This window comes from Rutilus rutilus, assembly GCF_951802725.1.
Source record: "Rutilus rutilus genome assembly, chromosome: 3".
Taxonomy (NCBI): Eukaryota; Metazoa; Chordata; class Actinopteri; order Cypriniformes; family Leuciscidae; genus Rutilus; species Rutilus rutilus.
In genome coordinates, this window is record NC_140211.1 from 19308570 (window position 1) to 19336433 (window position 27864).

At 41.4% G+C, this 27864-nt stretch overlaps 1 protein-coding gene across 26 annotated transcripts in view; it reads left to right on the forward strand.

The window, feature by feature from the left end:
* sox6 (SRY-box transcription factor 6) overlaps window positions 1–27864 on the forward strand; it is a 147454-nt gene that overhangs the window by 116053 nt on the left and 3537 nt on the right. For all 26 annotated transcript variants that reach the window (XM_084404590.1, XM_084404583.1, XM_084404586.1 and 23 more), the window contains 4 exons: window positions 8109–8258; window positions 10109–10286; window positions 10901–11088; window positions 21384–21489. In XM_084404590.1, the coding sequence (XP_084260716.1) occupies window positions 8109–8258; window positions 10109–10286; window positions 10901–11088; window positions 21384–21489 (622 nt within the window). The remainder of the gene's footprint in view (window positions 1–8108; window positions 8259–10108; window positions 10287–10900; window positions 11089–21383; window positions 21490–27864) is intronic.

Sequence of the window (27864 nt, forward strand, 5' to 3'; positions counted from 1 at the left end):
TGATTATCTGTAATGGCAGTATCACTGAGCTCTTGCCGCTTATGCATCACTGATCCGCTCGGTGGGAGTGACCTCACCTATGAGATCCCCACTTCCTGTGCCAGTGGACCCACCCACCCTGTGCCACTGGCTGGGTGCATCTGTCTAATTAGAATATCTTCACTTGTCAGCAATTCTGGCAAGGTATCATTTTCCCTAATTTGCTCGGTTTAGACTGGGGAAATATATGAACCTTAAAAAATGCTCTGATTGGAAAGGAATTAATTCCCACAATGCCGTGCTCGGTCATGCAGGAAGAGGGACGGCCGCTCTGCCAGTCTTAATGTTGTCGATGCTACCACTCGCAATTTTACCATGTCATAACAGTAAGTGGGCTGCCTGTGGAATCTCTCTCTTTCTCTTTCTCTCTCTCTCTGTCTTGTCTCTTTCCCGTCACCCTGGCCCGTCCGCAGGCTAACAAAAGGCCTCAGGTCCCGGGGAGTGGAAATGAAAGCGGTCAGGCGATCTGAGTGCGTAATTTGCTTGTCAATACATTTCCCTCGACTGGCGGCACACGCGTACATGCGCCCGCTTGTCACCCCGTGTCCCAACGCGGCGAGTAATTTCGTTCAATGCATTCCTGACAGATTGGCCCTTGTCTGCAAGTCACCAGAGAAAAGCCGCTCAAACTATTCCCCAGACCGCATGCCTCTCTTCATTAAGACCCTCTCAGGGTTCAGGATGAGCTGTGCACGGCCTCCAAACAATGGCTCCATCCCCCGGCGTTGCCTCCCTATTAGAAGTGACACCTCTCACCTCCAGCCGGAAATTGTTTTCGGACTGTAGCCGTATGGCCAGATAGTCTAAAAGGAATTATCCTAATTCTACAAAAGAATTCGATTTTATTTTTTGTCTGTTTGAATTGGCATTTAATTTGGTAGCATTCAAGATCACCTTACATCAATTGCTTAGAGGAAAACAATTTCCTTAAAGCCATTCTCTCCTTGATATATTGTTTTGCCACAAGTTCTATACAGATCTCAAGTCAACTTGTGAGAGGCCTGTTTTTTATCATTGGAGGAAGTCTTTTGGGTTTAAGCAGTCCTAAAATAAAACATCATGGGATAAAAGCAGAACATCTGGGTTTCCCCGTGGCATATAATAAAGGGAGCAAAAACAAATAGGACATGCTGGCCTCTCTCTTGCTCTCTCTTTTACTCTCTTTTCTTTTCTCCCTCCTTTCATTATTTCCTAATCCTTTTCTTGCTTCATGAAATGAATTTACTGTTGAATTTAAAGAGCATAATTATTAAAAAAATATGATATATATTCTGGGGTCTATTTCTGGAGAGTCTCTGAGAGTCTTTGAGACCCCAATCAGAACACAAGGGTTAAATCTGTGCAGCATTTCTTAAGCTAAAGGTGCTTTATTTCATGCTTGAAGACTGTACTTGAGAGTCAAGGAAACTTCTCCGAAACTTCTGCTGGGGTTGAGAAAACTAGGGAAGAGAGGAAATACTGTTATCTTTTGTTTGGATGCTCATGTCTCTGCATTCCGGATGTGTGGAGGGAGCAGGGCTTTCTGCCACGGCTAACAAGTGGAGCACTTTGACTATGAGCTGCAGAAATGAGAGCGAACAGCTGCTGGTGTGATTGAGGAGGAGAGGAGAGAAAGAAGGAGAGGGGAAAGGAGTGGCGCGTGCTGTGCGAGACAGACTCCGGAGAGATAGCCAGAAGACGAGAGGCGGTGTGAGCACAGGGCAGAGGCTCTAATGGGAGCGATAGGTGGACATCTGGATGGACAGAATTGTAAAACAGAGAGGCAAGTAAACAGATAGTGAGAGATGCAAACCATGTAGCCTTAGATGACCACCTGGGTTGAGACCAGCGCAGGGTTATTAGCATAGGCTTGTGTAGCAGAAATTTATAGGACACATCATACCTTTCAAGTTAGTGAAGCTATGTAAGGATAAAGATGGAAAAAAAACGAGGCGGATGGGTTGAGATGGGGGGAGGGAGCAGGCTGGGCGCCAGCAGATGGGACAGATGTCTGGCCATACTGGAAAGCATTGGCGCAGCGCACTAGCGCACCCCTGCTTCTCTTTCTGACATCTGGGCCAGCCTGGGTCAGCCCGCCTGCCTTGGGCAATGAGCCTGGACAAGCCTTGTGGCAAACGGGCGTGGGCGCCCCAATGCTACTGAAATGGCAGAGTCGACCATGCGGCAGTAACCGTCCTCTCTCCATGCTTCTGCTCAGCTGTGGCCATAGAGATAGCCGAGGAGAACACACAAACACAAGAGCCTTAGTGTATGTAATTTAGTGTGTATAGTGTGCGTATGTTTTGACGTATGATAATGTATCAGTGGGGTTTTTTGGCCTCGTGGATACGTTTCAGTGAGCTCAGACTGGGGCCTATACGGATAAGTTGGAGAGACAGTCATGCACCATTATAGCTAGAAGCACTAAAATTGGCTAAATCTGCCACTGTATTTCACAGCATCTGTCAGAGTGCAGTCAGCCCCTCTCTTTAAGAGCAAACAAGAGACTCAAGTTGTTGTTTTTTTCCTTGCATGATGGCCTATTTGCTCATCATATGTGCTGAAATCTAGTGTTTCATGAGCCATTTCAGTTTGCGGTCTCATTCTGTTATAGCACAAGCAGAAAATATGCACACTGTGAACACAATAAAGGTAAAGTGCATTACTGTTCAAAAGTTTGGGGGTCAGAAAGTGTTTTTAAAAAAAGAAGAAATTAATACTTTTATTCCACAATGATGCATTAAATTGTGCATCAATGATTTAGTGCACAATATTTGCAATGCAAATATTACAAAATATTTCCATTCTAATCAGACATTGAAGACTGGAGTAATGGCTGCTGAAAATTCAAATTTGCTATCACCGGAATAAATTAAATTTTAAATGTATTAAAATAGAAAACAGTTACTTTCAATTGTAAAAGTATTTTACAAAATCAATGTTTTTGCAGTTTTCTGGATACTTGGATCACTTCTTTCAAAAACATTTTAAAAAATCGTATCAACTTTTCAACGGTAGTGCGCATCATTTTTTTATCATTAATTATTTGGGATAAGGCAGAGTGTGTGTTTACAATGAGCTTTGATAAGTTTTTATTTTTATTTTTTGTTTTTTACTTTGTTTATAGTGTAATGGAGTTTATACAAGAACATTTGGGTGAGAGAGGGAGAATGGGATTGCAATACGACCCAGGTCAGATTCGAAATTGTATTGTATATGTACGCACAGCTCATTGCACCACAGCTCTGTCTTTGAATTTCATTTGACAAAAAAAAAGCTTAACCTTTCTTAACCGTGCCTTTTCCATTTCTAAACAGTTTATCTTGAGCGTTTACATACCTCTACACAGAGGTGGAGCACTGAATTAGCTCTCAGAGACACTTGAAAGCAAAGTATCCCTGAGTGCTGATGCGTCCAGCGGTGTGGTCTGAAAGTGTCGGGTAATCTGGATTATCTGCAAATACTGTTGTTGCAGGCAGAAATGGTGGGTTCTCTCATTTAACCTCTTTTCTCTCCAGAGGGGTTGCTTTTAATTATCAGAGGATAACCGCCTGACCTTGGGCCGGACTCCACTCATTTGGAATCCACGGACTGTGAGATGGGCTTGGCTCATATGTGCGGGAGCGGGAGGCAGGAGATATTAGTTGGTCTGCTTATGTGTGTTGCTTGAAGTATGAAGACTGTGGGCGAGCGAATTGAAAAGCCCCATTTCCCGAGCCGCTCTCTCTCTAACTAAGCTGTATAGCAGCGAGTCATTTAATGCTCAAGTGGACAAAGGTATTACCTGAGTCACTGGGGTGGATCAGGCCTTTTCTCTGCAGGCCTTTCTGAAACTACATGCTGAGAGCAGCTCAACATCTCTGCCTCTCTTTTTCTTTAGCTCTCTTTAGGCCTTGCTCCGGCCCCACTAGTGTTCTATCCCCAATGGCTCCCATTTCCTCAGAGCCAGCAGCTTCAGTACACACTGTAATAGCTCTCCACTGTGTCAGATTGCTGCTTATACACCACTTTGTATGTCTGTTGATGTTAGCGCACACATGTGTGTTTTGTGTGTGTGTGTTGAGGTAGCAGCTGATGCAGTGCTCATCTTTTGTTCCTCTTTTAAAGAATCAAAGCCAATAACCAAATTGAGGGAAGTTTGGGAAGTGTTAAATAAATGTTTTACGATAGATTTTATATATATATATATATATATATATATATATATATATAATTACATTATATTATTCCCAGTTTTGTACAGAAAATGTTAAACACATTAACAGCACATTAAATGCTTCGCAAAAACATTTGTTTAAAGTGTTCCAGTAGAAAGTATCAATTTTAGATTTCGAAGATCAGACTATATATCAAAATGTGATCTTTCATTCCTCATTTGTGAGACAGAAATAGTGGAATCTTTATTTTTGTAGCTAGATGTTAAGCATTAATAGACAGTGTTAACTGATGATGGGATTGATTGATTGATAGGATCAACCATGCTCAGCCTTTTAGTTTTGTGGGGCAGGGGGCATGAAGCCAGCTTGTCCCGGCTGCCCTGTTCCCTGTTCGGCCATTGACTTTCAGCATAACCCTCATTAGCGTTGGCCCTGTCTGCTGTGGAGACCCTGCAGTATGGCTGGAGGAGAGGCAGAGGAGGCCCTATGGAGCCCTGCATTACATGCCCTTCAGACAGACTACCACAGATCAGACAGTGTCCTCACACCACATCAGCAGTCTCTCTGTCTCCTTTTGTCTATTTTCACACCTTTCAGCATCAAAACACATGGCCTTAATATACAAGCCACATTGTGCACAGCTTGGTGTGATGGACACATATGAGAGGGTTGAGCATCCTTTTCCATCCTGCCCTTGAAGTGAGCTACACGTCACACCTTTCTGTTAGTATTTCCTGTTATTTTGCAGCGTCTTTTTGGCTGAGAGCATCCAGACCGCTGTACTCCTAACCCTGTGGCTTTGACCTGTTAATCAGGCCTCACAAAAGGCAGTCTGACTGGCTCTAATTTGAAGCAAAAGCCAATTACGCTCTTTTTCCGGAACAATAAAGTTCTTCCCACGCAAGGTCAGAGTCCCTCTGCCCATCCACATCAGCAGTGGCTCGCTGTTAACAAACATCTGTCCAGCAGACTGGGCTGAGGGCTTTCTTCTTGTTCACAAGCACACAAACTCAGTCAAATACACACACTCACAATCTCGTTCACTTACTACCTATAGAGATCCAAAAAATAGTGATTGTGTTTTTAACTTTGTGGGACAAAGGCTTTCTGTTTACTGGGCTGGCGAGCTGCGCTATCACTGTGTGAACCTAATCAGCCTGCCATTTCCGCTGTCCGTGTGCCGGCGCTTGCCCCAGGTCTCCCGTAGAAGAATGACCCTTTTGTGCGGCACTAATGTGCAAGCGTTTAACTTTGGGACCGGAGAGCATTTTAGTGTTTATATCTCCTGATACATGTAGACACAAAGCACTTTGTCTGGCCTCAGGTTTTTCTGTATGAGTGGCTGAGGTGGGGCAGGCCACTAATGCTGGTGCCACTTTTTCCATTTCAGACAAATGGAGTCCTTATGTAGCCTAGTAAGGAAAGGGAAAGGAAATGAGAGCAGAGAGAGCTCGGGTACATACGCATTAAAACAACCTTTATGCTTTTTTGGGGGGGTTGAAAATACAACGACTGTCAGTGGCTGTAAAAACAAATGGATAATATCACTGGGCCACTATTTTTAGGGGAGACTGAAAAAAATGGCTTAAATGTTGGCATTGTAGATTTGGGCTTGTCAAATCATAAAGTGAGGAAAATATAGTATCACTTACTCTGATCTAGTGTGAGTGGTGATATTTTAGACTGAAGTGTCTTCATTTTTACATTAAGTTTTTACATTTATGATCCAAGCATTTATTACCTTTTTGATTTTTTTGTTTGTTTTTGTCAAATATGATTAAATTAATTAAATTATATATATAAAAAAAATTACACTGTAAAGAAAAAGCTGAGAGGACTAACAGATAATGTTGTGGCATAAAATTACTAGTACCTTTTTAGGTTTACTGATATTACATTCAACCCTAAAACACAACACAATGCAATGCATACTGTAATTCAAAATGTGGTTCGAACACTTGAATAAAAGCTTACAGAAACTACATTTTTGGGAGTATCATCCTCAAATTTGAATCTAAACATGGTCAGACATTCAGTTTTATCTTTATGGTGTTTTCAGGCCCTTAACATAAAAGTCTGATACATTTTTCCCTAAGTGAAGTTAATTCAAAGAAATCGTGAGTCACTTTCATGCAAATTTGACCTTGTTTTATTCTGTTCCTATGCTACTTTGAGTTATAATGACTCTTGTGCAACTAAGTTTCAAGTGTCTAGTTTTAAAAAAGAAAAGAGTTATGAATGTGGACCATAGGGTTTAAGAGCTACAGACATTTGTATTTGGGTATGTCATTTTCTGAAAATTCTCAAAAATAGGCGCGCTGGTTAAAATCCTTGATTGTAACATGGAGCCCCTAAAGGGACCTTTGCAAAAATAGACCTTTACAGAATTGGGCCATATTATTACTGACCGAAAAAAATATACATAATTATGGATGTTATTTATACAATAAAAAAAAAGTCAAAAAGTTGTTCTGAGGTGCTATACACAGGTAGCTGTGTATAATGAACATGAAATCATAAAACACTAAACACACTGCTAGAACAGTATTATTGTACTATTATTTATATAGTATTATATTTTTTATATATATTTTGAAAAAGCTTTAATTTCTATATTTTTTGTACTATTCAGATTTAATTTATTTTATTTCAGTTTTAGTTCCATTTTATTTATTTATCTCCAGTTAGTATGTTTAGGGATTCAGCTTAACCTTATTGTAGTTATAATTGTAAGTTTTGAGTTTAATTTTTGTATTACTCTACTGAATGTTGTTATGGTAGATTTGTAGTTAGTTAGTTGGCAAGTTTTATAACTTTATTGTCCACCAATGTGGAAATTCTCCTTTGGCTTCTCATAAAAATCATTTCATTCATATTCAATGTTTTTAGAGCTGATATTATCTGATATTATGTCCCATGCCCTGGTTATTTTTATTTTATTTTATTTTACCCTGGTGTGATTCATCGTACTTAATGTGAGAGTCAAAAGACAATATAAGCATTTACCTGCTTGCTAATCAATATTTGCCTGAGGGGAAAGCAACAGAAGTATGATTGTTTTAAGCGTCTATGAATTATACACCCTGCTAAAACAAATATCGATAATGTTGTGCGGTTTGACATTCTAACCCAAGATTTAGTCTTTAATTGATCCTTTTGATCTAACGTTGCTTTGTTTAAATTTTTTTAATGGTGCTGTTATTATTTTTTCTGCCTGGTGTGTGGGTATTAGCGATGTGTTGAAGTAAAACTCCTTCTCAATAGGTTATGACAGACAGTCAGTCTCAAAGCTGAAATCTAAACCTCTCTCACACACTTTCTCCACTCAGTGCTGATAAGTGATTGACAAGTTTCACTTCAGCATGTTGAACGAGTACCGCTGGAAGGTTTCTGATGTTAGCGAGCGTGTTGACCATGAGCCAGTGAAAATAACCAGAAGAACATGAATTCTCTTTGTCAGGCTTCCTGTCTTAATGAATGTCTTTGACATAGCACATATTGGAAACTCGACTAACTTGAAATTGTGTAACTTCAGGGGAACGTACTCTGCGCCATCATAGGGGGAAGTTCAGGTGTCTCAGTAGCGACTCGAAAAGGCGCCAATTAAAGTCAAAGAGGCTTACTAGAGGGAGCGAGGGGAAGGAAATCAGATCTTAGAAGCAGCTAAGCTTCAGTCTGCAAATTTGGTGTGATGAGTGGAAAGACGAGTGGCTCCAAGTCTCTTGTATTCGAGCCATTGCTGTGTGGTTTTTTTGGGCTGCTGTCTCTCCCTGGATTCAGGCTTTGATATACAGTTAGACCTTTGATGGAGCTTCTATGCCGGGATGGAAAGGGGAAAAGAAATGCAAGGGAGAGAAGAAAAGAGAGAATAAAGGCTTTGAATGGTGTCTGGCTTTGGATGTTAACGCTTGTGGGTTGTCTCCCTCCTTACAGCAACTCTACGCCGCCCAGCTGGCCAGCATGCAGGTCTCTCCAGGAGCCAAGATGCCTCCGCTGCCCCAGCCCCCCAATTCTGCCGGGCAAATCTCCCCGTCTGGCTTGAAGAACGAGAAGAGGTCCTCAACCCCCCTGGCTCAAGTCAAGGTACGGTCCCAGCCCGGTCTGATGTGCGAGTGGAGTGGTGCTTGACCTAGTCCTCTCCACTTCCTTATTCACTAAATCAGCTGTGGTAGGTACAGCAGCGAACAAGTGAGTGAGAGCTTGCCACTGGTTCTCCTCTTGCTCCGAGCCCATCAATCTGGGCTGCTTTTACAAGGCACCCGCTCTCTCAAGCAGAACTCTGTGGACAGGGTTGCTATGGCTTTCCCTGCTCCTGGAGAGCAATTTTTGGAACGCATGGTTTCTCATGACAGAGACTGGCCCCACGTTTTCCTGCGAGTTACATTTAACTTGGACAGAACTGAGGCAATGACATCAGAGGCACATAATCTAAATATATTGATGAGGCTACAATGATGTGATGACTGTCTTTTGTTTCTTTTATAAGATCAACAGTCTGGTCCTCGCAGCATATAGTGCTTTTCCATCAGTCTTCACTGATGTATATCATCATTTTGCTTTTTTGTGCTGCGGCTGAAACCTAAAACACTTGCACATTTGGAAAAGTTTAGTTTAATATCACAATAGAATGGGGGTAAATCATTGAGCTGAACAGTAGTGTGTGCGTAGCGGCCGTAATCCTCTTCAGTTGCTCAGCTAAGCTGCTCCTCCGGGGCTTTTGGAGCGCTGCCCTTGGAGAGCGACGCCATATATCAACATCTCAGAGCATACGGTAAGATCATTGGCAATTACACTGAGCCAGAATTCAGAGTCGGACTGGCATTTTTAGACACTCTGCTTCTGTTCATTTAGCCAGCACGTGTTGTTTGAGATACATTATCTTAATATTGATCAAAGATGTTGCGCGATTTTTGCCCCGTTAACTCCATATGTAGATACGCTGTGCTTAATTAGCTAGCAATCTGTTTGTTTGTCTAGTTGAAGCGTAATTGAACGACAAACTGTTATTGGCAGTCAGATTTGTAAAGAGCTGGGGGCAGTCTCTGTATGTGGCCCATCTGTTTGGACAGTACAACACTGCCAGTGATTTTTTTTTTCTTTTTTTTTCTAGCCTTCACAAGATGCATTAATATGATTAGATTGCTTTTAAAGTTGTTCTGGATTGATGATGCGATTTTGACACATTATGTATTGTTTTACTTGTCAACCAGCATATAGAAGAACCTTAAATGCTTCTCAATGCTGCATTCATTTGATAAAAAAAAACATTAGAACAGCAATTTTTTATATAATATTACAATTAAAATCAAGTGTTTATTTGATTATATTTTAAAATGCATTCCTGTGATGGCAAGGCTGAATTTTCAGCATCATTACTCCACTCTTCAGTGTCACATGATCCTTCAGAAATCATGCTAGTAAGTTGATTTGGTGCTCAATAAACATTTCTTATTATTATCAGCGTAGAAACTGTTGTGCTGCTTAATAGTTTTGTGGAAACCATGACACAAATTAGATTTGTTCTCCTCACAGGGATCACATTTGGTCATCACAAAGACAACAAAACACACACACTTAATTGTAATACATTCAGCCACAACAGTAACAAGCTCTCTAGCCTGATTGCATTTGTTTGAAACAGGATGTATCAGCTGTTAACTGTTTTTCTCTGGCCTGAGAGCAGGTGAGAAGATAAAGATGTGTGCTCAGACAGAGAGGGCTTTAATTAGCCCGAACAAAGCCTGGCCCTCACTGCACCGAGAAGCTATAGCATGGCACAGAGCCTGGCTATGAATACAGAACCCATGTCTTGGAGGAGCCGGACTAATTAGTCTACACTAATAGCCTCTGGTGCATTGTCTTTTATGTAAGGTGGAAAGCGTCTCTCTATAAGACGTCCCTGTTTTAACAGAAGCTTTGTGTCTTTTTTGTAGGAGGAGGGAACACAGCCTCTCAACCTCTCTGCTCGGCCCAAGACAGCTGATCCCGTCAAATCCCCCACATCCCCGACACAGATCCTCTTTCCAGGCAGCAAGAGCAGCCCGAACAGCCTGTCCAAGAGCGGAGGCATCCCCAGTCCCATCGGAGGAATGGGTCGTGGCTCTTCTCTGGGTAAATCTTTGGATTATGCCTGCTTTTACAGTTCTATGTAGTGAAATATTTGATAATTATTAACATCCTCACAGCTGAGAGACTAATTGTATATTCTTTGTAGTGTGGAATCAGAGAGTGAACTTGACAAACTCCCAAATCATAATCTGTTTTAGACCCTGCCATTTTGACGCAGTAAAGAGTAACGGATGCCGTTGCTGTATATTTGTTTTCAAAGCTTGTAGTTCATCTCTCATATTAAGAAAATTTTTTTTTGAAGCTGCTACTAACATTTACTAAAAACAGTCTTTCATTAAAACGACACTGTGTTGCTCATTTCCCTCCTCCTCGTGGAGTTGGGCTTTGAACACAGGCTTGGTGTTTGTTTTTCTACTATTTCCGAGATTTAACTGCCATCCCGCCTCACCTCACTTTGATCCACTAATTACAGAAAGGCGACACACACTGAGATTGCTCCCTTAGTTTCCTGCTCCCCACACACATGGAGTCCGCCACACTTACAGTGCACACATGCAGACTGTTCTCACAAGACCTCCTACAGTATATTGTGTTTCACAACACTGCCCTAAGAATATGTGCATTTGTATGTGAACCCAAGTTATTTGTCTCCACAGACATTCTGTCCAGCCTGAACTCAACAGCGCTGTTTGGAGATCAGGATGCGGTGATGAAGGCCATCCAGGAAGCGAGGAAGATGAGGGAGCAGATTCAGAGAGAGCAGCTTCAGCATCATCAGCAGGGAATGGAGGCCAAGCTGTCTGCCCTCGCCAGCATGGGCCTGAACAACTGCAGGGCTGATAAGGTGAGCGTCTTTGACACCTGTAAACTGTGTTGGGTTGCTACAGGGATTTTGGATTCTGGAATCAGATTGCAAATGTTAACTGTTAGATTAGAGTATAACAAACTATTTGATTATTTTAACAAAAAAGACAATTTTATTTAAAAAAAAGAGCAGAGTAAAGAGTTTCATAACCTACTCTTTTACCAACAATACATAGTCTCAAAGATATTTATGTATACAAATATGAAAAATATTAAAAAAATGATATTATAAATCTTTCAGGGAGGCACATGGAAAATATCTTAATGCAGTACAATCATCAACAAAAAAGTAAAATCGATGTCTTTAATCCACTGTAACAAAAAATAAATAATAATAATTTGCGAGTTAGACAATTAAACCAGGCAATTAGTAATTATATTTTCATACAAAGCATTGTATGTGTGCCTATTTGTGTTAATAAAGTATAGTTTAAGAATATGATGCTCTTTTTTATTTTATTTTATTGTCAAAATCGTACAAAATCATTCTTGCATGTAAGAAAATCAAAGTAATGAGATTACCTCAAAACCTACTTTTATTCATGCAATTTGTAATCAATACCAGATTCCATTGCAGAAGTATATACCCAACACAACTGACTCTTATTCCTTGCTTTTTGGCTGAGGGTACAACAACAGCCAAAGCTTAAGGACTTGAGCCCACAGTGTTTTTTCAGACATGATCTTTAAAACCAATCAAGCTCTTTGAAGCACGTCCAGAGGAGTGCCTTTGATTGACATTGGCAGGGTAGATGGTGGATGAGTGTGTGTGTTTGCATTTGTGAGCAAGGAGGACCATCGTGGTCCTCTGGTGCCTGGCCTGTGTGGGTTCAAACTGTGATGTCTCTGCCCAATTAAAGCATACAGGCAGCCCTCTTCAGCCCCTGGTGTGGGACAGGCCCACTTTGTACCGGGAGCAGGCATTCTCTCAGGGATTCCTTTTAAAAATATCTTCAATCAATGAGTCAATCAAGGAGCAGAAAAACAGACACCACTACCATCTGATTGATGCCATATTGCCAGTTGGCTGTGAGACGCAGGCAGGAACTGGGAGTGGATGCTCATTAATTTTTCATCACCTGATTACTTTAAACCAGCATCTTAAAGTAGGTCAATGTATATGTAAAAAAGTAGAGGGACTATTTTTCAATCAACTTAGAAGTCAGGGCGAAAGACATGCCCCGATGTGGGTGGCATCGAAGGAAACTCAGAGAGTGCATCCTCGATAAAGGCTGAGTTTAGGCATTTTTATATTATTGCTGCTTCTCTCAGCATTTTACAATACCTCTTTACTGCTCAAAGCGGTATTGTGGAAGGCATAATCCTGCTTTCTCAAACACAATGCCCAACTCTAAGCCATTATAAACGGAGATATCACCTAAGCCAGTGCATTATGCGCCATTCTTTTGAGATTTCACACTCTTTGTTCGTGTTCTTTAGAGGTGGATACGGTATGTGAACATGTAGCCATCACCTGTGGCTGTCTCCCTCCCCACCTTTTTCCTTATTCTACCTTCACCAGCCTCAACTCATCCTCTCCTTCCCTCTTTACCTCCCAAAATTGCTCTGGGGTTAGCTCATGGTCAGCCAGACACGAGAATATGCCGCTACATGACATGAATGTTGCTCCAGCAATGGCTGAAAAGGCACGTTTGTCAACAGGCAGCACACACCTACGGCTGCATTGTTCTTAGCAGGCCGAGCTTAACGCTTTTTTTCTCCTATTCTTTTGTCTGGCTTGGGTTTTGTCTTCACACGATTGTAAGGCCGTGCCTTTTAACATGGTTATGTGGACATCTCGGCTCAGGTGAGCTTTATGTGTTTTTCTAAGTGGGGAGGAAATCAGTTCGGAGGCAGTTTTCTCCACCTCCCCCAGAGCAAAAAGACATTAAGCTTGTGGCTAAATGTGTTTTCCCTAAAGGACTTTGATGTAAGGGCAAGGTAATTCTAGGCAGCCAGCGGCGCAAAGGAGGGAACGACAAATAATAATTAGGTGCTCTATCAGTGGGAAAATATGACCGGTATGCTTGGGTTATCATTGTTGCTATAGGTTACAGAGCACATCACAAAGACTCCCTCGTTTTTTTTTTTTTTTTTTTTAAGTATCATTTACAAAGACTTTCTCATTCTTTATTACTTACTTTCCCTTCTGAGTTTTCAGTTGCTCCCATATCTGAGAATGCAAGTTTATGACCTTAAAATTTGATGGAAGAAAATGGCAGGCCTCTTTTGTACTGTAGCCTCGCTCAGAAGACTGTCTGCATCTGATGATATCATAAAGGCCGATCCACCTCAGCCTGTTGCTAAGCCAAACAGACGTATTGATGTCGCAAACAACCAGAGGCCAAACAGAAGCTGTATTTTCCTCCTCATATGTTCCAGATGTCTCTGAAGTTCAAACAAATAGAACTGAGCTAATTCTAATGAAGACATTCATTATTCAAAGCATAATATGAAGAATATCCCTTATTTTTCAATATTGGTACTAGGGCTGATTCAAAATTGTAATCAAATGAATTCCATGAATTTCTGATTAATTGAATCAGATTAATCAGAATTAATTGTGTATATTGATATTTGCTTAGAAAGCACTAAAATAAAGATCATTTTAATACATAACAATATTTTAGTAATTTAAAAAAAAAGCTTTTATATTGTTGTTTTGCTCTTTGCTTTTTGTTTTTATTTATTTAAAAAATTTAGTCGAGACTCAGGGGCTGTTCACATGATACATTTTGTTCTATGTACACGTGCAGACTGTTTGCATGTGTTTTCTTTTCTTTCATCTCACCTTTCATTTCTTTAAAGACGCTGCATAAATGTAAAAGTATTTTACCTTTGAAAAATATTTTCTCTCAGTTCATTGCTCAAATTGCGCATTTAACGCATAGATCAGGGGCATGATTATTATTCTATTTTAGATTATTATTGTATTTTTTCATTATTAATCAATAAATTGGCAAGTCTAATTGTTTCCTATCATCTTAGAATGCTTCGTTGATACTTAATAGCCAGTTGCAAAGTTAAGGCCACGTAATGCCCTCTAGCCATATGTTTCTGAGGGGACACTTTACATGTCATGGGAAGAGCTACTACAGCCATGTACAAAACGGTAATGAACCGCCCGCTGTATATCACCCAGCGCTGCCAGCAGTCAGACAGTTGGCCTGTGCCTGCTGCTCGCGCCTAACAGACAGAAAAAAAGGCCTCTAAGTGTTCCAGATAAAAGCTTTCACTTTGGTCAGTTTCAGAATATTAATATTTCAACACATCGCCTCACCTGACATAAATACTGAACGCCCTTTAATAACTGCCTTCCAGTCTGCTGTTTGGAAGTTTATCATAGTGAAAGCTTACGTGGAAGATTCTGGAAAGGTAACATAAATGGGATTAAGGAGAGGTTAAAATCATCTACTGGGGCTGTTGGTAGGGGATATTAAATATTGATTTATCCCGGTGTAACGACTGAGCTGAAGAGTGAGGCTAAGTGCTGCTTACAGATGGATCAATTCATCTTTTAATACAAAGTGTGTCCGTAGAACACAATGGAATGACCTGCATTCCTTTTTCTCTCACAAAAAAACATTTCACTCTCTCTGAGATGTTAGAGCGTCTCCTTTGAGTCTCCTGTCTTTTAGGTGCATGTGTAAAATATTCATGTTTTAGTGTTTGCTTGCTTGTTTTCTATTTGTCTTTTTTCCATTTGATGTCCCATAAGTAAAAGAAAGCTTTTATGGGACCTACAACAATTTGCCTTTTTTTATTTATTTATTTTTTATTAAAAGTATTATTGTCTACAGAGGGCAGTTATACCATTTCATTATTTATTCCCTGTTCAAGTACTTCTTTTTTTTTTTTCTGGAAAGGACACTGCATTTTGTTTGATTTTTACATTTTCAAATTGAATTTCACAAACCATCTAATGATGAGGTTCCACTCTGGAAAGAGCCCAGATTTTGATTTCAGATATTTCGCCCTTGCTAATAACCTACTTTTTGACAGATGTTGCAGTCCGATGGGGTCTGGCAAGGAGATAAAATATATTCTTGTGCTGACACTTCCCAAACTGGAATCAAAGGGTGAAAGGCCAGTGTATTAACCTATTGAGCATCCGCCGGCCTCCCTGCCCCCTCCTCTCACCTACATTATTGATGAGTGGAATATTCACTTTTCTCAAATCCCAGAGCACAGGGCCACAAACATTTAAATGGAGCTTTGCTCACTCTCCTCGAAATCCTCACCCCCTACCTTTAGACCCGAAGCCAATGTTTGCTCTCGTCCCTTCCCCGTGTGTGTGTGTTAGGGGCCTATTCACGCTTCCCTTTACAAAGACTTGGGGTATAATCTTGTCTGGTCTGCAGCCCTGGAAGCAATTTTCTACCCCTTTTTCTGCTGCTTTCTTGGAAATTGCCAGCATAGGTTATTTTTGGCTGCAAAGCAAATCCTGCCGTACATGGCTTTGGCTGTCCAAAATTTGATTATATTCTGAACTCAAGCACGCCCCATAGCAAGCAAATGCCATTGTTGAGTATTGCTTACATTAATTCTTTGTTCCATTTGTTTGAGTATATAAATAGCATCTTTTTCGGCAACATGTGAGGGTAGGCGCACGTCTCGAGCTAGTTCTGAAACAATGCCATGCACTTACTCTTCTGCTTTTTTCTTGCTTAGGTACACATGACTGAAGCTCAGCTGATTTTACACTCTGGTTGTGTAAAAATCACACAAATGGCCAAAACAGGGCAGTCATTCAAAAATGAAGCGAGGCCCTATTCTCCAAACCTGCGCAGCTCTGCTTACGCCAGATATCCCGCAACAAAGCCGGCGTAAAGAATAGGCTACAATGGGTCATTTATGTGGCACCATATTGGGACAAAATCTCTCCGAACAGGTGCATAAAGAACCCTCTGTCTCCCAGATCTTGTGATTCAGAGTGTCCATTATTATAAATAGATTGCGTGATAAGAGCAGAGAAAGCAAGGTCCCTCTTAACAGATCCTTGAGGACCCAGTGAACAGTTCAGGGTCATTTAAAGCCAGAAAACCCATAACAAAATCCAGAGACGATGATCTCAACGCAGCAGGATAGAAAAACAGCTCTGCAGAGTTTCTTTTACAGCCGAGAGATGGACACGTATAAAATGCTTCATTTCCCCCATGATGTCGAAAGGTCAGATGTTGTGGGTAAATTTCTCAGTTTTATAAGAGAGCAAGTTGTCAGTTTAACATAGTTATAGTTTAATCTGCAACTGTGTGGGACGTAAAAAAAAAAAAAAAAAAAAGACACAGAAAATGTCACAGTCCTCTCATGTCAATGTTTTTAGATTAAGTGGTTCTGGAAGGTAAAATATAAATCTAGGATTGGACACCCACCAGTGGAGGGAGGTCGCAGCCCCAAACACGCTCTGCCAGCGGCTGCTTTGGGAGTCTGCAAGCGTGGACTACCGCTCGGGTATAAAAACCGAGCGACCGCATGAAAGGAACTCTGGGCTCGGCGCGCAACTGCATGTGCTTTAGACTAAACGTTTTAAAACTACTAACTACTGGAAAGCTGCACAATTATAAATAACATTTTGATTGGTTACAGCAGGAATTGAAAGCAGATGAGGGGCAAAATAGACGTGCACTGCATCGGCTTGTATAGGGCCTTGCTCTCAATGCAGATGGCTGAAGCAACCTATGTTGCTGATACACACAGTAAGAACTCATTGTAATGGGCTTTCAAAGCCTCCATTTATTTCCTCTATCACTTGGATCTCTTAACCAGGTGTGGAACTGACTGAACATGCTGTATGCTCAGCTTTCAGAGCCCAGACAAGGACATGGCACAAACAGTTTTTCACATGACCATTTTTTTTTTTTTTTTTTTTTAAACCAGGTTATGAAATTAGCCATGTGCACCTGGGTGACAGTAAAGGCAGATTACTAAGTAGACATGCTCTTGCTTCCAAGGCCAGTCGGTTGTTGTCTTACAATTGCTGTTATCTGGACCCGGCTGCAACAATTCAAGGCCATATGGCTTAAGCCGGGCTATTTTTACCACAGGAAAAGCGTCACTCTATGGCAGTGTGATGCGTAAGTACAGGGTAGACACCAGCACAATGCGCTCCTGCCTGAAATACATGAAATCTGTGGCCAGCGCTGCAGTCCTCAGGCACATGTTCTGCGGCCGGCCTGATTAAAGCCCTCTCCGCTGCGCTGACATGGGCTCCTCGCTCTGGCTACCTTCCAGATGTTCAGAAGTTCCACCAGCCCTGCCATCGGCCCTTCTGTGTTATTACTTCAACGTGCAACCCTCCTCCGTCGAAACAAAATGCATTCTGTAACTGAATTTGAGGATGGAGGGGGGAAAAAGGATAGTGGAGGGGAGATTATTGTGGGTGTCTTTTTCCACTTCAGCTTAGGACTGTGTGGTTATAATTTTAGATGTGGGAATGAAGGGCTGCATGCTGAACTCATTTGAGGGAAGGGCGAGTCGTGCGCCAGAGAGGTCGTGGTTAGCATGGGAGGGGCACAACGTGTACCATGACATCTTTTCTTTTTTGCATTGTTTCCGTTTTTATTTATTTAATTTTTTTCTTCGTTTGCCTAACCGCCCTTTCCCTTTCCCCTTCTCTCTGTACTTGCGGAGACTCTGGGCTCTTGCCATCTAACTGCCGTAATGCACATTATAAATATCCTTTATAGCACAATGGTCGTAGAGATCTGCTGGTAAGCATTTGCCTAACTGGACGGGCCTTTTTCAGGATGGTACACACCCTTTACTGCTCTTCTGTGGCAAAGTGATCAGTAAAAATTTAATGACACCATAAAATAATAAAAATGCCATTGATTTATCACAGCACTTGATGCAGACAGTAGGAAAGGCGCTTTAGAGTCTTTTTTCGAGTCTTCAAACAAAAAGCCTGGTGTTATGCATATAAATTATTTCTCTGGATAATTTGTACCTAATGCTATGACATAAATTACAGAAGTTACAACCAATAAGTGTATAAAACATAGTATATTAAATTGAATGGAAATTCATTGTACAATATTTGAAGGTGTGGATGTCAGTTTTATGTCCTTATATTTCTCAATTGCAGACTCCTAATATGCACTGTAAACTGTGTCGCTCTTTCCCATGAATTTCAGCACCTCCTAGGCATGAATGAACTCTCTCTACCTCACTCCATTAAGTTAGACCTGCGACACTGAAGTGTCTAATCTCGTTTTCACGTACAATAGCTCTCATTCTTTAATTATTGCTCTGGAAAATGAGAAAGTTTAGCGCCTAAACAGTATTTAATGAAACTCAATGATGGATGCTCCTTGTTCCCCAAACTGATGTTTAATGATCATGACTTTATAAAAGGGGTTGATTGATCAGAGAGAGCCAGCTGAGCAGGGAGGAGGGGATGACACAAGCAAGTAATTTATAACCCCCCCCCCCACACACACACACACACACAAACACACACACACACACACACACTTAGACAAGTTGTTGGGCCCTTCCCCAGTGGACAGTCCACGGCGCATCGGCCATCAGTCGTGCGACTAATCGCACATCAGTCAATTTGTCATTGGGTGCTGCGCCTCTTTCATTAAGTGCAATAATGCGGTCTGGTGATGAATACAGCAGTGTAGGAGGCTTCACACGGAGCGTGGCACACCAAGCTAGCGCTCCAACTTATCTTTACAAAGCCGTCTGAGCCCAGCAGGGACCGCTACATATGTCATAATTAGAAAACACTTAAATAAGCAAGGCAGAGTCAAGACAGGCAGCTCTTAATGACAGGCCATAAGCAGGTAGTGGTTAATTGTACATCAGAATCACTCAGATGGCCATAAATAATGATTGTTCCATCAAGCGTGGTGGTGGGAAATTGCGGTACTCTCTCTCTACAGCTCTTCTCTCTTTCCCTCTGATGCTTGTGCTGTGTTTTTGAGTAATAGTAATAGTTTTCAGAGGGAAAAAAACAGTAATAGATACTTATTTTTGGGTAAAAATGTATGTTATCAAGTAGACAAAAGATAATAAAAAATAATAATTATTGAATGAATTTGTGGCAGCTTTATAACTGCATTTATTATTTTCATTGTATTATTATTTTATTATTTTTTCCCAAGGACAGCAATAGTGCAGCGTTATTCGAAGAAGGCAAAAGTGCTGTGTTTAAGTCTCTTATGCTCACAATACTTTAAAAGCAGTAATATTGTGAAAATATTATTACAATTTCAAATAGTTCTTTTCTATTTTAATATATTTTAAAATGTAATTTATTCCTGTGATTGCGAAGCTGAATTTTCAGCATCATTACTCCAATTTAAAGTTGAAAAACAGCATTTATTTAAAATAGAAATATTTTGTAACATTATAAATGTATTTACTGTCCCTTTTAATCAGTTGAATGTGTCCTTTCTGAATACAACTATTAATTTATAAAAAAAAACAAAAAAAAAAACAGCAGCTTCTGAATAGCAGTGTATGTATTTATATGAAAATAACAAACAAATCTTTAAGGCATGTTTGCGCTGAAAAAAATTACAAGGCTAGTTAAGTGCATTTTGAACCTAGTTAAACTGGATTGCAGTTGGGCTGGTTAGTGAACGTGACAGGCTTTCATGCTGAAACACCACATACAAACGTGCCTGAACTGTTGAGTGAATTTGCCCCTCAGTGATGATAAAGTCTATTTAAAGTGACAACAGCATCAAGCACGGAATACTCCCAAGTAATCCACTATTGTCATGAGCTATTGACAAGTTGAGCTGGAGTGATAATCTTTTGCTGTGTGAAGAGCTTCCACTGTCCACGGGCTCCCCAGTGACGAAAAGAACAGAAAACAAACAAACGAGCAAAACGGCCAAAGCAGCGCGGCTGAAAGATTAATGTGTACGTTGGTATCTGTGTCTTCGTCTGTGGCAGGGGAGCTGTTAGCATTGTGTTGGGAGGCCGCCCGAGTGTCTGTTCAAACTGTGTATGATAGGCATTCTCTAAAGAAAAGACAATTCAAGCACACCTTTTGCCTGAGATTGAATGCACACCCTGGGAGAAGAACAAACGCTCTGGGGCCGACTCACCATAATGCGCTTTGCTTTTACCATCTTCCTACTCCATTCGGAGGGGGGAGAGATTACTTGTATCATGCCGAGTCAAAGTGTCCATCTCCTCTTCGAGTCTTTAGAGAGAGCGAGACGGGCCTCCACTAATGCCCTGCCGCACTCACGGCAGAACTAGGTCATTTAACAATGGGCCCGAGCAGCGGTCGGCCCTCTTCCTCTGCATAATACATTAAGTCTAATGTGCTGCAACCATTCAGGAGGACCCCCCAAAAGCTGTTATTTTATTCTGTAAATGCACACGGACATGACATTCAATATTGTCGCACCGGCGAAGAATGACAGGGGTTTATTGTGCATCAAGTGCGACATGATGCCAAGTTTAATCTGAACAGAGAGCAACATGACAAAAGGGAAAACACGGCGTGTTCCTCGGAGCATGAGCCTTGAATAAATGATAGACAGGGAGCTCAGGGCGGCAGAGACAGGGGCATGTACTGCAAAGATTAGAGCGGAAAAGAAAAAAATAAGCTGAACATTTCACTGGAGGTCCCAGGCTGCATTGTGTGCTCAGGATCTTTCAGTGTGTTGTTTCTAAATCCTTTTTAGCAGAGTGTTCCAGACTCTTATCGGTACAAGTCCCTGCAGATGAAGACAGTAAGAAACTACAGCTGTGATAAAGATGACTTGACATGAGCCCATCAAAATGCATGCGAAGAGCATGTGTGTCCGGCAGGGTTGTGTGCCTTTCGAGATTGAATTGGTGCCTTTAAATTTCATTCGATTTGAATTCCGCTTCATTAAATCACAATTCAAATTCAGAAATTCGCCTCAAGTGTTTTTATTAGTACTTTAGTACAGATTTTAGTTTGTGTGTATTATACATTTAGTGGATATACAGTATATATATAGTAATTGTTGTTGTTCTTTTATTGAAATAATAATTTTAATACTTACTGTTGTTGTTTACTCATTTTATACATTTATTACATTAATAATTTAACTTTATAGACCATTGTACCATTGTGGAAGAACACATAATTTCACAATGTTCTCATTTAAACAACATCAAGTAAACGCCTCGGTTATGAATGAATCTAAAAAATCTGAATAAATACCATTTTCTATATCAAACATTTTCTCTCATAGTATGCAATTTGGTACATAAAGAGAAACCAATCCTGTAGACAGGAAAGTGTATCTGAACACACATTTTCATTCATTTTTGCAGGAGAGGTCTCATTATGACAGCCTTGGCCATCACCTGGGCAAACTAGGCGAGGATGGAAAGATCGGTCACAGAGTCATCGACCTCACCAGGCCAGAGGATTTCGATGGTAAGTAGTGTTTCAAAACATAATGTGACTTCTCACAAATTATGCTCGTTGTGCTTTGTACCCTTGCAAAGCATTTCCATATATCTAATGCTTCTTGCTTGTCGACTACAGTGAGGAATGAGGTCAGGTACAGGTCAGTCACATGATCAAATTCCACAATTGCTCGGCCAGTTTTTAGAGGAAGTTGATGGGGGTAATGCAGTGTGCACGGCTGTATTTAAAGTTTTTAACAGCTAGTTCTTGATGACAAAGCATTGGGACAATGCTGGCCCTCCTCCAGAACCAGACTCTGTTGCCAGAGCTCATGTTTGATTTGCTGGGTGTGGAGGTGCAAATGCTGATGATAGAACTTTTGCCACCCTGTTCATAAGCAGTGTGCATATATGCACTAGTGTTTTTCCCATGTATATTTGTATATTGCAATATTTATAACAGTTTTCATGGAAATTTAGAGCCAAGATATGGAATAATAAAGAATTCAAGTTCCATGTAATGATGGATATTATAAGGGGACAATCACAATAGATTTGGTTGTTGTTGTTGTTGTTGTAAGATGATCAGCCTCTCAAATCTTTGTTTATGAGCTCTCTAAAGCATAAATTATTTATTTTGGCTGGGTAAAAATCAAATCTGTAAATAGAGATTTAGAGATGCAGTTTTTCTGGTCTGGCAAGATCTGCTCTGACCACCAGACCAGAGCAGATTCCCGCCAAGAAGCCTATCCCACCCCTCTCAGATCAGTGAGAAAGCTGGGTCCTCCAACACGGTGGGAACCCGTCTCCTGTGGGCCCTGAAGCAGGGTTGAGGGCACCCAGCCACCCAAGAGATGCAGAGTCAAAGTCCTAAGTGGAGGTGAAAGAACAGAGAACGTCCCATCAGTTAACTCCCAGTACAGACAGAATTAGAAGGCCACAGAGATTTCTCATTCCAGCGGACAGGCGCCACTATGAGTGCTCAGAGCCATCCCCATCTCCATCTTCCCACAAACACATCGAGATGAAGGATGTGAACGGCATTTTATGATGATACGCCCTACATTAAATAGTCTCTTTTACAAGTAGAATGTGTTTACCCGTTGGGAAACATGAAGTGTTTACTTGTGTGTTTTTGTGTTTAGAGCCTTTTTTGATAGACCAAGTCAAACAAATTACATTCCTCTCGCTGAACATTTGAGGAATGTAAGCGCCGTGTATGTGATACCTACGCTTAAAAAAGGCTACGCTTCATCCTTTTTGTTCTGTTTATTTGCAACTAGTCTTTGTTTTATTATGCCACTCTGGTCAGAAGCTTTGGGGCTTTGTCAATAAAGCTAGCTATTTTTTAATGCACTTTAAATGATTTATCAGCTGAGTAGGAAACTACCATTTGAGAATTAAATTTCTTGACACTTTAACAGGGCGAACAGACTCGTACAGTAACTGCCATCGAGAGCAGAGGAAAATTACTGAGTGGGTCCATAACGGCAGCGTGTTTCCCTGTACGGAGGTCCTGCCTGCTGAAAAGACACGTTATATTGGAAAAGGCTTGGGGTGTAAAACAGCTCTCTGTCACTGCTGCAACTCGCAGAAAGCTTTAGGTTGCTTGAACTAATATTTGTGAAGCATGCAGCAACCAAATTAACAGCTGCCAAAGCTCTAACGAGAGAGAGGCCATTGGAAAATAACGGCGGGGTATGGAAATAGATAGAATTTCCTTCATTTCGCAAAAAGCCACGAGCCACATGCATCAGCTCACCGCAAAGTCATTAGGTCTTTTTAAGCTCAGATGAAAAACATTAACTAATACCACAAAAGGCTTTAGTATGGCCCCTTTGTTCATTCACATATGGCTGCGTATGAGTTTTGTTTGCCGAACGGGTCGGGTCGTGCGTGTGTTTAAACTGTCTCTGTCAGACGGGGGTCTTAGCAGAACAAAGGGTGTGTTGAGTGATTCCAGGGGCAGGAAGTCGAGGTAATATCTGCACACTTTTGAGACAATGCCGGCCAAAATAACTGCTTGACTTGACTAATCTCTGAGCTATGTTAATGTTGTATTATTTATGCATATGGTTAAATTGTGGCAAGGTTATCACTGGATTATTATAGGTTAGCAATCACAGCAGTCAAAGCAAAGTTAGGCGATCGTTTTGTAAACGAGTATATTAAATGGCATATTATGTTATAAAAAGAACACAGAATATGTGAGGATCTACACTACTGTTTAAAAGTTTGGGGTCTGTAAAATAGTTTTTGGAAGAAGTCTCTTATGTTCATCAAGGGTGCATTTATTTGATCAAAAATACTGAAAAAATAGTAATGAAATATTATTACAATTTAAAATAACTATTTTATTATATTTTAAAATGTAATTTATTCCTGTAATGGCAAAGCTGAATTACTCCAGTTGTTACTCCAGTCTGATTTGGTGCTCAAGAAACATTTCTCATTATTATCTGCTGAAAAACATATTCCACGAAAATATTAAGCATATGTATATAAAAGGTATTTGGAAGTCCATTTCTGCCTCAAAGTAAAAAATAAAACAGGTTAAAAATGTATCATTTAAAAAAAAAAAAAAAAAAAAACACATAGTCAGAAATAGTCACACTGTTAAATTAAGTCAAAAGAATAACAAACAAACTTGCAATTTTGAGAAATAAAGTTACAATTTGCAAGAAGTAATATCTCATTATTACATCCTATTATTATAGGCAGTAATGGTGTGCCATAGATCTATCAGAAAATAGTTTTATCACACTTACATAATTAAGCTCAGAGAAAGATGGAGAACATTTACCGGTAGTGTGCTTTTGTGTGTGACTTGTCTATACAACAAAGAGACCAGACATTCTTGTGTCTGTCTGTGTTTTCCCAGCATTCCCACTGCCAGTCCTTTATCCAGTTTTACTGTCTCTGTAGTCTGCACCTCAGCCCAAGTCTCCTTTACACGTCGGTCTCTACAATAGTGCATTGCAAACAGGAATTTAGCATGGCCCTCTTCAAGGCCTTACAACATCCAGGGCGAGATGCATGAGAAACAATAGCACATGCTAACATGCACTAACACGTTGCGCTTTTGTCCATATAAACTTGTTCACACACACAGAGAGAGAGCAGAATTCCAAATATCCAGCTGGGTGCAACCCAACAATTGGCATGTTAAAGTAGTGGGCTTATATCACATGTAAGTTGTAATGGTTTAATTAGCCCAATATGAGTGCTGACATGAATGGGAGAGCTGAGCATTGTGCCACATTTGCATGTGCGCTGGAAGAGAGACTCCCATTGTCAGCGCTAAATACCTTCACGGAAAGGCGTCTCTTTCTTTATTGGATCGTCCGCAGAGGGCCTGGCAGGTTTGCGTGATTGTTGGTTGTTTCTCCAAGCGGATTCTTGTGTGACAGTCTGTGTGTGCCCTCAGAACAAAAGGCTAGCTGCAGCGAGAGCCTGAGAGGCTCAGCCTTTTGGCTCCGTTCCGCGTACCATCGAGTCTGGGCCTGCTGCAGGCAGGTGTGCCGGGCCGCGGGGCCCCTTTCACTCGCACACTTCCTCGCAAGCGCTCTCTCTCTTTCTCTGTAATTCATACAGTCCCCCTCTGCTCTCCCTCCTGTTCACCGGGAGAGACAAATTAAATGGAGATTCTTGTATCGCTCTGTCATGTTGGGCACCGGGTCTCATAAATCACAATAAAGTCGATTAGAAGCCTCCTGCCGTCTCGCCCCCCCCCCACCCCCCACCCTCACGCACCTCAGGGGGTCTCCCGTGGCATCCCGAAACATCTGCATTTATTTACACAATAACACACCTAACTAGGTGCTTCCTAAAAGAGCCGCACAGGGGGAAAAAACGTCAATTAATGCTAATTTGTAAATGTCAGAGGCATGTAAGCTTTCTTATTAAACAACAACAAGCTAGAAAAAAAAAAGCAGAGGGTTGTAAATTGCATGTTGTGGATGTGGGGTGACGTCGCGCGAGCCGACCTCGCTGCCAACTCTTTGGCTGCTTTTGATTAAGGCACATCATGATTGCTGTAGGGTGGGGGGCACGGACCACCCGCGTCTGCGAGCGGGACTCCATGCCAGGGGCCGCCGCTCGTCTCGTCCCGCAGAGCACCGGCACTCTCTAAGTCGGCTCTCATTCCTGCGGTCCACTCAAATGACTGAGAGCGCTGAGTCTGTGTCTGCTGACGCACTACAGCAACAACAGGGCATGAGATGATTATTACAACCAGCCCCGGTCCCTCTCGCCCTCTCTCAGCGAAAACGGAAAAATGGATCCGATCTGCAATTTAAAAGTCCAGCTGCTGGTTTCTTGCATGTAAGCTCCTCACCTCTGCCTATATCTGAATGCATGCCAGTATATAAATTGCTGAATCAGTGTCAGTGGTAAAGTAATGGCACGGGGCGAATCGTAAATTAGAGCCGGCCATCCCCCCGAACAGACAGCGGCGGTCGTGTCTGGGTAAGGTAGCCGAATGCGCGAGCAAGCGTTGGCAAGGTAATGAATGCCTTCATCTGGCCCCGGCAGTCAGCAGATTGCCCAGCGTTGATGGATACTGTCAGCCCTACGCCACACTACATTTCATTGCACAATAAACATGGCTGTCAAAGCCAAACAAAGTGAAATCAATTTATCCTGCACGGTGAGCGCGTGCTAAATGAAATTAATGTACTGTGCGGGGAACGTCGTCGCCGTATAATCCCAACGAAAGGGGCCGAGAGAAGCTGGGACGAGGCGGCTGGCTTGTAGTGTGTTTGGTGGTACAAAGTTGTGGAGAGGGAAGATCAGAGAGAGCCTGACTGATGCACCATGACTGTGTGGAGCCGGGCAGCCAGATAAACAGCAGCCCTTTCTGGATTATTATGATTGTTAAACATGACATGTGTAAATGGATCTTTTGGGCCCTGGGCAAAGCCATTCTCCCCAGCAGGGCCTGGAAGATAGAGCCTCCTGCTGGCTGCCTGAAACTTAGACTTTCTCTCTCTCTCTCTCTCTCTCTCTCTCTCTCTCTCTCTCTCTCTCTCTCTCTCTCTCTCTCTCTCTCTCAGGGCCCCAGTGTGGCATGAGCGTGTGTGTGTGTGTGAACAGAGAAGGTACCTTTCCAACATTGCCTATTTTCCCCGCTCCTCCTTTTCTGAGCAGCGCGCTGCCCTCGGAATAATTTCAGTATCCCGGTGCTTTAGTTGCGGTGCAGTGCCAAGATCCATTACTTATCTGGAGTTTTTATTTTGTTTATCAACACCAGTGATAATAGAAATCAAAAGCAGGTATCGTGTGCCAAGACTTGAAGTTTCAGGGTCCTAATGAATACACATCACATGTGGATGATGAAATATTCATGGCTGATTCCAAGCCTTCTTATCCAGGTTTTGGATCATTAAAGATGTATCGTAGCATATGGGAAGGCTTTTTTTTTGTTGTTTGTTTTATTTTTCAAGCCTTATTTATCAACATGTTTTTGTTTGTTGAAATATTCATACAGCTTTTATTTAATTCTTTCACATCTTACATATAAAAGGAAGCAAATGCGCATGCAAACAGAATCATTTTCACTCTGCTGTAAAGTTAAATACAGAAACTGGGGGACACACATGCTGATTGTGAATGGCCTGATTGAGAAGTTACATTCCTTCAAGCCTGTTTGCTCTGTACTGCACTCACACCAGGCCTCATTCACTAACTCTACACACGCATGTGTGAAATGCCTCTGATAATTTTTATACAGACTAATTTTGTATTTTTATATATCTCTGTCATATAATTATTTGTTTTAATTAGTTTTTATTATTATTATTATTAGGGACCCAGTAACAAAAATATATATATATATATATATATTTTTTTTTTTACCATCCCATGTTTAACCGCTGTGTTTAAGTCTGCCTTTTGTCATGCTCTGTCTGTATGTGTTAGCACATTGAAAGCAATCGCATGGAGATAAATGTTTTGTCAGGACATTGGCACTGGCCCTCTGCCCTAATTTTACCTCCTTTACACAAACACACTTGTGCCACATTTGTTATTCAGAGCGTTACCATTATTACTCATAGCAGGAGACACATTACGACCGCCATCCAGAAATGTACGGCTGTTCAAAAGTATGAACGCTGCAACCCAGACAAAATATTTAAAAGGCATTATAGTGAGGGTCCTCCTCGTCTGGTTTGAGCTAGTTTTCACTCATCAGGAGTTCCTCGACCAACAATGCCGTCTTGTTCTATGCTCCAAAACATGGGCTTGTCCCATCCAGTTCTGGGATGGGCAGCCTGGAGTATGAGGTACGACTGCAGGCCTCCCTTCTCTGGTTCAGCTCCAGTCACACTGATGTGCTGATGGATGCCCTGCACTACTAGGTTGATTAACGGTTTGCACCCACTCTCTCCTTCTTGCTCTGGTG